Source organism: Homalodisca vitripennis, unplaced genomic scaffold (assembly GCF_021130785.1).
Source record: "Homalodisca vitripennis isolate AUS2020 unplaced genomic scaffold, UT_GWSS_2.1 ScUCBcl_1507;HRSCAF=5223, whole genome shotgun sequence".
In the NCBI taxonomy this organism is placed as follows: Eukaryota; Metazoa; Arthropoda; class Insecta; order Hemiptera; family Cicadellidae; genus Homalodisca; species Homalodisca vitripennis.
Genome location: NW_025777637.1, coordinates 82,174 through 93,441, shown reverse-complemented (window position 1 = coordinate 93,441; position 11,268 = coordinate 82,174). Strand labels below are relative to the sequence as shown.

Genomic DNA, 11,268 nt, shown 5'->3' with positions numbered 1-11,268 from the left:
AAAACACTGTCCAAATAGGAATTCACCACCAGTCAGCTACTTCAACTTGTTTTTCACCCCAGTAATATTAGATATGTTTGTAAAGTACACACATTTATATGCTAACTCCTATTTGAGGAATATATATATATATATATATAATATATATATATATATATATATATATATATAATATTTATAATAAAAATAATCACAGTTTCGAACATTCTTTGTTGTCACAGCTGATAAATACAATTTTACATTGGTGTGGTAAAAGTGACATAACAATGTTAATTTTAAAGATTTTGAAGTGAAAATGTGTACAGTTATTCAGAATTAAATGCTCTTTCAGTTTTTTATACATAGTTACAAGTCTTGTATTTTTTTCAATGATGTTATTGAGTGTGAAAATAGAAAAAACAAAAAAATTTGGAAAAATATCTTTGGTAAGTAAATATTTTTATTACTAGATATAGTTCCATGGCAGTTTTATATTATGTTTTGGTAAACTGCAGTTTGTGAAAAGAAAATTAAAAGAAAAATTAGGTTGATAGCTAAAATAAATAACCAAACTATGAATTTTTGTTTAAAACGCTTACAAATTTGCTAAAATAGGCCTGGCACTTTTCGGTACACTCACTGGAAAAAATACCCGGCACATTTCAGTACACCAACCCCCCAAATATGCCCGGCACTCAAAGGGTTAAACTAATGACTTATTATGTTTAGAACACAGAATCAGAATCAGAATCAGAATTATCTTTATTTATAATCATCAAGATTACAAATGGTGTCAACATTTAAACAACTACAATGGCCTTTTAATTCTGAGGTGGCTGGGTCAGTTCTGGAATGTTCCTTGTAGGAATTCCTCGAGAGAATAGAAAGGTCTGTCTAATAGCCATTTCTTCAACGCTGCTTTCAGTGAGGAGCTTCTCTTGTGTTGCAGTTCTTGTGGTAGCCTATTGAAGAATTTCCTGCCGATGTACGATGGTTTAGATTCATACAGCTTCATGTGGTGTGCTGGGAGGTTGTACAGTGCGCCATTTCTGGTATTGTGACTGTGAATGTCTCTATTTCTTGGCAGGTATTCTCCATCGACATGTAACACGACTTCTAATATGTACATGGAAACAACTGTCATAATTTTTAGATTAATGAAAGCATTTCTACAACTTTCCATGTGTTGTAGGTCTGCCAGGGACTCTGACTGCTTTCTTCTGGATGATCAGAATTCTTTTTAGAATTTGTTGCTGATGTGGCACCCCACACTGCAATGCCATATCTCAAGCTGGCTTTCAAAAAAAGAGAAGTAGGCAGTTCTAGCAGTGTTTGTGTTGCTAAGGGATTTTATTTTGTTTGATCATAAACATGCTGGTGTTAAGTTTTTTGCAGAGAGAATCTATATGTGGTGTCCAGGTCATCTTCTCATCAATTGTCAGTCCCAGGAACTTAACACTTGTCTCCATTTGTACTTCTGGTATAACTTTGACTTCAGATGCTCGTCTTCCAAATGCTATCTGGCTGGTTTTGTTTGGGTTTGCAACCAAGTCATTTCCATTGCAGTACTGGTATGCCATGTTTTAGAGCAACAATAGCATGACACTGCTAGTTCGTCTGGTGATTGTCCATTCAGCAGAAGCGTTGTATCGTCAGCATACATTAAAGGGGAGCAGAAATCGCCTAGGTACTGTGGCATGTCGTTAACAAACAAGATGAAAAAGTGCTGGTCCTAGAACCGACCCTTGAGGCCACTCCTCTTTGAAACTGGGAGAGGTTTCGAATCGTATTTCCTCTGTGATTCCTCTGTGTGTGTGCTTCAGTTCTACTAGCTGTTGTCGGCCCTTGAGGTAACTTTGAAACCATTTGTTAGCAGTTTCACTTAACTCCGATGTGTGTTAGTTTTTTAATGATGAGTTCATGACTGAGGCAATCAAACGCCTTACTTAGGTCGAGTAGAATTGCTGTTGAGAAATTACCTGCCTCCAAGTTGTCAACAAATGGTTTCAGTTAGCTTTATCATCGCTGTGATTGTAGATTTTCCTGTAGTGAAACCATGCTGACAGTCACTGAGAAGGTAGTTTTAATGGAGCAGTGATCGAGCAGTCTCCTTAAACACAATCTTTTCACAGACTTTAGATAAAGTTGAAATAAGCGAGATCGGTCTGTAATTGCTTACCTCAGACTTTTCACCATGTTTAAACTTGGGATAGATCTTTGAGATTTTCAGTCTTGAGGGAAACTTTCCTTCTTTGAAAGATTTGTTTAAAGATAGTGACAAGGGGGAAGGTAAGCTCGTCCACACAGTGTTTCAGCATTTTGGAGGAGATCTCCATCTATGCCAGAAGAGTTTTTCGACTTTAATTCAGAGATGATTGCCCTGGACTTCTGATGTGTCTGTAATATGTGATGGCGTTTAGTTTTTTTATTGGCTCATGGACTATGGGTTGAATTGCTTTTCTCTCAGAGTCTGGGATTCTACTTAGAGTTTCTTCAGCTGTATTTATGAAGTATGTGTTAAAGCAGTCAGCAACTTTTTTGGGACAGGATGATAATTCTCCATTTATTTGGAGTTTGAGCTCTGAAGTGCTTTTCTTTTTATTTCGAGCGTTATTTATCACTTCCCATGTGGCCTTTGATTTGTTTACTGCCCTTTTCTATGTATTTAGCGGATTGCCTGTTGTCTAAGTAGCTTAAGTCTTTGATCATAGGTTCTCTATTTTACATTTGCCTCTTCTTTTTCGGATTGATTCCCTGTCACTTCATATTGTCTTTGATATTTTAAATAGTCTTCTTTTAGTCTGAGTGCTTCCTTGTCTGAGAAGTGTTTTGGCTTGTGTTTTTCTTTTAGATCTCTTGTTCTTCCTGGGGCATGCCGAGTCCAAGGCTTTTGTGAAGATGAAGTTAAACTCATTGTATGCTTCCTCTGTGGTAGGAGCTTTGACTACATCCTGCCATGTTTCCCTAGAAAGCTGCAATTTCAGTTCATCCAGGTTTTTCTAATTGCAAGCTCCTACACACCTTGATAGGTTGTTTAGCAGGGAGTTCTGTAAGGATTGTACAAATTTGTGCGGTGTGGTCTGAAAGTCCGGCTTCTATTACTTTGCTTGTGATTTTCTCTTTCCGTTATGTTGGTGCAAATACAGTCTATTGATGTACTTGATAGCATAGTTATCCTTGTAGGTGGTAGGTTCAATCTACGTATGTTGTGAGATGCTAGTACTTCATTTAGTTTGATCATTTTCCTGTTCGGTTTGAGAATGTCTATATTGATATCCCCCATAATAAGTGTTTGGGAATTTTCTATTTTGGTAGTGTCAATAGCGGCTGGAGAGTTTATTCAGTGCCTCATCTATATTTGCATCTGGTGGTCTGTATATACCCAAGATATTAAGGTGTGTCCCTATTCCATTTTATTTGGATCAACGACATTTCACACAGAAGTTCTTCACAGTGCTGTGATATATCTATTGGTTCTGTGTACTCTACAAGATTTTCAGCCACAAAATATTGCTACTCCCCCTTTTCTATGGTGTTTTCTGCTGAAATGTGATTTAAGGCAGTACCCTGGTAATAGTTCTACATTTTCAATTTGGTCCGATTTGAGTCCATGTTCACTTAGAATTACTATACTTGGTGTATGTGTTACAGTCTCTATAAAATGTATCAATCTGTTGGCCTTGTTGGAAACTTCTTGAATGTTTTGATGAAGGATTGTTATGCTATGGTTTGGTTCAGTGTTTTTTCCCTGGTTCTTTTCTTGGGGCTTGTTACTAAAAAAGACCTTCCATCCTGAGAGTAGGTGTTGTTCAGCCCTGCCATTTGTGTTGAGCAGATATTTTTAATGCTTTTCTCAAAAAAAATCTTCAATTGTTTCAGTTGGTTCAAGTTTTTGTCGCCGTGATTGGAGGGGATATTGTAACCTTAAATTTGTTGGTCACTTTTTTTAATCAAGACCGATACTTTGTTCTCTTAGTTGCTGTTGTAGTGATAATTCTTGTTTTTTATTATACTGTGTGTTATCTTCTTTGTTATCCCTACTTTTTGCCATCTGGAGTGAGACACTGAAGAGATTCTGTTTTTCTAGATGGTGATTTGGTGAGCCTGTGTGGAAGGGGGCTTGACAGACAGTTTATTTTTTTATGGCGTGCGGTTTGATGTTTTATTCTGAAGGTTCCAGTATTGCGATTTAATGGTGGTGTGAGGTGTTAGTGATGTGTTCGGGAGAGGCTCCATGTGTGTTGCTGATTTATTCCTGTAGAAACCTTAACCGTCCTAGCATCTGTCAGTTCCTCTGAATTACAATACTCTGGTCTCCATTCAGCTGACTCGGGTTGACAAGTCAGTATTGTTTTGTGGGACAGTTCAGGCTGAGACTTGGATCTGGTACATTTGGGTTGTAAGTTATGGATGAGCTTAAATTGTGACACACTGTCAGATGTGAGGTAAGGCTTAAAGCTGTCTAGAACAGTTCTAATATAAGTCTTGATTGCGTTGTCATACTCCATTAACCTAAGTTCTAGTGTTCCATTTACATGTTTTGAATTTTGAACTGATGAGTTTAGGGAGTTGTAGTTCTTCTTTTTGGGCTAAAAATGCTATGCTTGAGCTTGTCTGACTGCTTGTTTGTCTCCTTAACTGTTACTTCCAGGTGTTGTATTTTTTCTTTTAAGGCCTCGTTTACAGAGGACAGCTCCTTTATTTGATCTGAGTATGTTGTCATGTCTGCCTCAGCTTGTTTAATAAGATCTTCATTCAGTGCACGCTCTTGTTCAAGCTTATTTCGGAGAGATGATAATTCGTTGTGCAGATTATCATTTTCATCTTTGAGTTCTTTTACTACCTCATTTACTATATTGAGATTGTCTTCGAGTTTAAGTTCATGTTGGGATTTTTCTTGTCTAGTTTCGTGTAACTGTTGTTTCAGATAGTTGTTCTCATTTAATAATGCATTTCCTAGTTCTGCAGCTAACACAACATTCAATTAGTTTGACTACGATAAACTGTTTGATATTAATATTGGAAAAAATATTGTTCATTGTTACTACATTCTAACTTCTCAATAATGTGAAATGTTAGAACATTTTCATGACAATTTTACTGAGATAATCTTTTAATTAGTAGTCTATAAGTGTTAAAGATGTCAACCAGTACACATTCACTATTTGTCTAGGTACCCATATATTTTGTTAATATTTGAAAGTTAATTTTGAGTTTTGATTCGACAATGAAGCACTTTTTGGATCTAATAAACAAAGTGTTTATATCGTTAACGTTGTACCAATAGCAAGACCTAAGTGACAACTCTTGGGTTATAATGTGATAAGCTAACCTCTTATCTAATACAGAAAACATTGCGTACCTCTTAAACTTCGCCTGTTGTTTGGGCCCACCTTCCACCACTACAACATTGCAATCCTTGAACATGACCACACAGCCTGTCATAAACAACTGTTTGGCATTGGTCTCTATCTTGAATTTCTTAGAAGCATTGGTCAACTCTCTCACCCTAGAAAATACAAAATTCTTTTTAACATGATGTTGTTTTTTAAAAATAACAACACAGTCTGTAATAAATAGCTGTTTGGCGGCCATCTTGAAAGTACTTCTTGAAAGTATTGATCATTTCTTAAACACTGCTAAAGTACATAATCCTTGAACATAATGATATTCCTTTTGCTAGCCCTGTGTGGTGTGATGATGCATATTCCTTTGATGGTTGACCAATTTCATTAATTACTACTGTCTAAGTGATGTATGTTTATTTTTACTTTGTAATTATTATTGAACAACATTTTAGCTTTATGTATCTTTTTCCTAAATGTGGTACTTCCCAAATAATAAATTACATAAATTATTGTATTTTTATCTGATGATGTAATTGATTTATACTTGCATACTTAATAGGTTTAACTCTAGTTAAACTATTAACTAGCTAGTTTTAACTCTGTACAGTCAGAATATAGTGAGTGTCACAAAAATGAGCCTAGACAGTCAGGATAATATATCTAAATGGATGGATACATGTTATGTAAATGGTTAAAAACTTGACATGTAAACAAATAAGATAGATTATATGAATAAAACTACTGTATTTGTATATCTTTATCAGGACCTCATTTATAAATTTTATAATTGTAGCAGCATTCAGTACTTAACTTTATATTCTCTATTGTTATTTAAGACAGAAGTATCACAACTGAATGCTCAAATCAAATCAAATCAAAACATCCTTTAATAACATGTTCATTGAGAAACAGAAATGGTGTCAATTATACATAGTCATAACTCAAATCACATAGAGATACAAAATTATACATTTGTAAATGAGTCAGTGAAATGTTTTAACAGATAAAGCGTTCTTTGGAATCGGTTTAGTCATGTTGAAGGAACTCGTTGATGGAGTAAAAGGGACGTTCGGCCAACCAGCTGTGAAGTCTTGATTTCAGCTTGCTTCCACTTCCTGTTCTTATGTCCCTTGGTAGACGGTTGAAGAATTTAGCACCTTTATATGTGGTTTTTTTCTCATATTGAGTGAGGCGATGTGCTGGGAGGTTGTAGAGGTTGGCATTACGTGTGCAGTAGGTGTGTAGATTCCGATCCTCTCAAGAGATCTTCTCCATCCACGTACATCACAACTTCTTTGATGTAGAGTCCAACAATCGTTAAGATATTTAATGATTTAAATGCTTCCCTGCAGCTGTCAAGTCGTTGCAGTCCGGCTAAAGTTCTGACTGCCTTTTTTTGAATGACCAGGATTTTCTCGATGTTTTCTGCAGAAAGCTGCACCCCAGACGGCAAGGCCATACCTTAAGTGTGTTTCGAAGAGTGCAAAATATGCAGTTCTTGCTGTTGCTAGGTCACTAATGGCCTTAATTTGTTTAATTGCATAGACACTAGTGTTTAATTTTTTTACAAAGATTTTCCTATGTGTGGGGTCCAGCATAACATGTTGTCTAGAGTTATGCCTAGAAATTTCACTTGGCTTTCCAAGGTGACGCCTGGTATCTGTGGTACATCTTCGTTTCGGTGCCCAAATCCAACTTGGTTAGTTTTTGTAGGGTTGACGACCAGGTCATTGTTATGGCAGTACTGATAGGCCATGTTAAGAGCTATGTATGCGGTAACGGCTAATTTATCAGTTGTTTTGTCATTTAGTAACAGTGTCGTATCATCCGCATACATGATGGTAAAACAGTAGTCCTGAAGAAGTTGGGGCATGTCATTAGTGAATAAAACGAAGAGGACTGGGCCCAGCACAGAGCCTTGAGGTACGCCACGGGTTACTGGCAATGTATTTGATTGCACATGTTTGGTAATGCCATTTTCTGTGTGCTTGAGCTCCACCAGTTGGTGTCGTCCAGTTAGGTAGCTTTTGAACCAGTCTTTGGCTTTCCCTGATATGCCTAAGGCTTCCAGTTTTGTTATAATGAGGTCATGGCTCAAGCAGTCGAATGCCTTTGAAAAATCTAAAAAAAGTGCAGTAGAGAGTTTTCGCTGTTCGAGGTCGTCAATAACAGATTCTATGAGTTTAATCATGGCTGTTGTTGTTGACTTGCCCTTAATAAAGCCATGCTGTGCGTTTGTGAGGAGACAGTTTTCGTTGCAGTATGTCAGGAGTCTTTTAAGGACTATTCTTTCACATAGCTTTGAAAATGTTGATATTAGGGAGATCGGTCGATAGTTTGCTAGCAGTGGCTGGGCAACCCTTTTTGTGTTTTGGATACACCTTGGAGATTTTCATTTCCTGATGGAAAAAGTCCTTGATCAAACGATTTATTGAATATAACTACCAGTGGTGTGCTAAGTTCATTGATACAGTGCTTTAAAAGTTTTGGTGATATTTCATCATTGCCGGAAGAACTTTTTGGTTTGAGATGTTTTACTATTTCTTTAATTTCTTGGTTCAGTAGTGTGAGGCAGGGTTGAGAATGTGTGATTTAATGTTTTTTTGTGAATGGGCTATTGCATTTGATCTCTTTTTATTACTTTTTAAGGTTTCCTCCGCGATGCTGGTGAAGAATTTGTTTAGGTGGTCTGCAATTTTTCCTGCATCTCGGACTATTTCACCTTCTATTTGGAGATTTATTTCATGTGACTGTTTTTTCTTGACTCTTACATTGTTTAATAACATCCCAAACAGCCTTGGACTTGTTGTCAGAATCATTAATGTAATTTTTAGATGCCTCCTTTCTTAATGACTTAAGCCTCAAGTCATATGTTTTTTTTCACTTCAGCGGCCTTGTCTCTTGTCGTTAGGGTCTCCTGTTACTTCATAATGATTTAGAGCTTTTAGGTAACTGTTTTTTAGTTTTAAAAGCATCTGCATCTGCGAAGTGTTTAGGTTTAAGTCTGTGTTTTTGCCTTTTCTTTATTTTAGGGCAGGCCGTGTTGAAGGATAGGGACAGTTTAGCGCTAAAAATATTATATGCTTCTTCTGCTGTCGGGGCATAGATGACAGGTTGCCAGTCCTCTTCTTGAAGTAAAGCTTTCAACGTGTCAAGATTTCGTCGTTTTAGGCATCGGTAAAGTATTTGTGGTCTTTGTGGTTTCTCCGGGTAAGTTATATTGCACATTTGGGCTGTGTGGTCTGAGAGGCCAGCATTTATTACACTTGCATCAACATCTGTCGAGTCAAGGTTAGTACAAATACCGTCTATGGATGTTTCAGAGTGAGCTGTTATTCTAGTAGGAGGTAAGTCCACCCTTGTCAAATTATGGAGAGCTAAAACTTCATTCAGTTTAATTGTCTTTATGTCAGGGTTGATGCTGTCAATGTTGATGTCACCCATAAGGACTAATGGTAAGTTCTCAGTTTTTGTTTCCTCAATTACTTGTGAGAGTATGTTTAACCCATCATCCAAGTTCCCCGCTGGTGATCTGTACACTCCCATTACATGAATAATTCTTCTGTCTACCTTGATCTTTATCAGCGCAAGTTCACATGCGATTTCTTCACAGTACTGGTGTATGTCAATGGATTCTGAATATTCTTGTAAGGTTTGATTAACATAGATAGCTACACCGCCTTGTTTGTGTGTTTTCCTGCTGAAATGAGCCTTTAAACTGTAGTTGGGAATGTGGCAACATCCTTCGATTTGTTCTTGCTTAAGGCCATGCTCTGTCAAGATTATAATTTCAGGATTGGTATCTTCTATTAGATGGAGGAGTCTGTCTATTTTATTAGAGACACCCTGGATATTTTGGTGAAGGATACTTAATCTGGTTTGTTTTGAGGCTGGCTTGTCTCTAAAAAATAGGTGGATGTGCTGGGATAGTTGACATTGTGTCCAGTAGACATGAAGTCTTTATTGGTATTGGAATGCAGGCTAGTTGGTTTTATTAAAGGAGTGGTTTATTTTTGTGTAGAAATCAATGTGTTTCCTGAAAAAATCCTCCAGGTCTTCGTCAACGGGTCGTATTCGTGCAGTTATTGGGGGTTCTTTCCCGGTTCTTGAAGGACATGTTGACACGTATGGTTCTTTTATGTTTATTGGGGGGGGAGTTGTGATTGTCTTGGGGGTTTGGCCTTCAGTAAGGTTTTTCTGCATGGGAAGTGGCGGCTTTCATCTTTTGCACTTGAAGGGAGACACTGAATTTGTTCTCTTCTTTCTTATTGACAACTGGTTTTCTTGCATTATTGTGGTATCTTTTATGTTTGTGTGAGGGGGTTTTTGAACGATACGTGCATTCCTCTGCATTTTTCGTAAGTGTTAGGTTCTTTATTATTGCTTCCAGACTTTTAAACTTTTCTTCCATGGCATTATGGCTGTTTTTTAAGAGTCCGATTTCCAAGAGAACTGAGGGGAAGGTATTATTTGTTTGATAGTCATGGGCCAATGTTTGAGTTCCTGTAGTCCTGAGCCTCCTGTCAGTTTTTTCAGGTGTATGTTGCTGCAGTGTCATAATTTTACTCTCTAATTCTTCAATCTTATTTTCATAGTCTTGAATAAGTTCGATCTGTTTTCCGTCATGGTCCTCAAAAAATAGTTTGTGCTTCAACCACATACAGTTTTTCCTTGGTCAACTGTGCTTCGAGCTCGGATATCTTTTCTTGGAGCCTTTCCATATGTGCGACATACTTTCCTTCGCAGTTTTCTAACTCCTCTACTTTGGCTTCTAGACTATTCAGTTTGTCTTGGAGTCTACGATTTTCATTTTTTAAGTAGTTGTTTTCCTGGAGTAAAGCGGATCCGATTTTGGCGGCTACTATCAAGCTTTCCTCGCTACTCTGTGTGTCACATTCTGTCAGACTTTTTTCGAGTTCTTGGAGTGAGTTGCTTAAGGGGTTAAGTTCAGAGTTGTTGTTTATATGGGGTTTTAGTTTGAGGGAGGTCCTGTGAGACAGACTCCGCCATTACTAAGGGCTTCATTAAATTTTTTGTTTTTAAAATTGTTGGTTTTTTGTTTCCCATGTATGTGCTTGTATTCTGTGTATAGGCATATGTCATTTTGTCTGATAATGGCGGTGGTGTCTTCCCCAAAAAATGTAACTGTGTATTTCATAGTTTTGTTGTTTTCTGTAATTTCTTTTATTTGTGCTGGCCAGTAGGGGTAACCTTTAATTTTGGCAAAGACTAAAGTGCCAACTTGATATAGAGAATTATTGTTTGTTGCCATCTTGATTAGAGGTGGGGCAGATTGATTAAATTCCAATAAATAAAGGTATTAATGTCCTTCAGTAATTGGTGTGCTACTAGCAGTGAGCACATGTGCTGTTGTTGCGTCCACAACTTCAAGGCACTGCTTGATTCCAGTTCAAATACAGTTTTTATGCCAGTATTGTTTGATTCCTATTTTCAATTTGTAGAGTTTAAATACAGTTTATTAAGTCTTTTTTTTAGCCTTAATTTATATAGATTGAAATACAGTTTTTTTAGGCCAGGTTTGTCTGCTTCCTATTGTTAATTTTTAAACTTGAAATCATTAGCAACTACTCAATTCATCACCATGATACCAAGTTAAACCCTATCAATAAACTACTAAACATGTCTGTCAAGTAATAATAATAATTATGCTATTAACTTTCACAAAACTGTAGGATTAAAAGAAAAATTAGATTAATGTCAAAATGGAAAACTGTTTTTTTATAACGAGGTTTGACAGATTCCTCGTGGTTAATGTTTTTAAATGTCAAAATGGAAAACTGTTTTTTATAACGAGGTTTTGACAGACTCCTCGTGGTTAATGTTTTTAAATGTCAAAATGGAAAACTGTTTTTTATAACGAGGTTTGACAGATTCCTCGTGGTTAATGTTTTTAAATGTCAAAATGGAAAACTGTTTTTTA

The 11,268-nt window shown here is 36.7% G+C and overlaps 1 protein-coding gene across 1 annotated transcript in view; it reads right to left on the bottom strand.

Annotated features, from left to right (window-relative positions):
* Positions 1-5,341: 5,341 nt before the first annotated feature.
* LOC124371496 (U4/U6 small nuclear ribonucleoprotein Prp3-like) overlaps positions 5,342-11,268 on the bottom strand; it is a gene marked incomplete at its 3' end in the record, with an annotated part of 47,615 nt that continues 41,688 nt past the window's right edge. The window contains exon 11 of the mRNA XM_046829838.1: positions 5,342-5,488. Coding sequence (XP_046685794.1) covers positions 5,342-5,488 — 147 coding nt within the window. The remainder of the gene's footprint in view (positions 5,489-11,268) is intronic.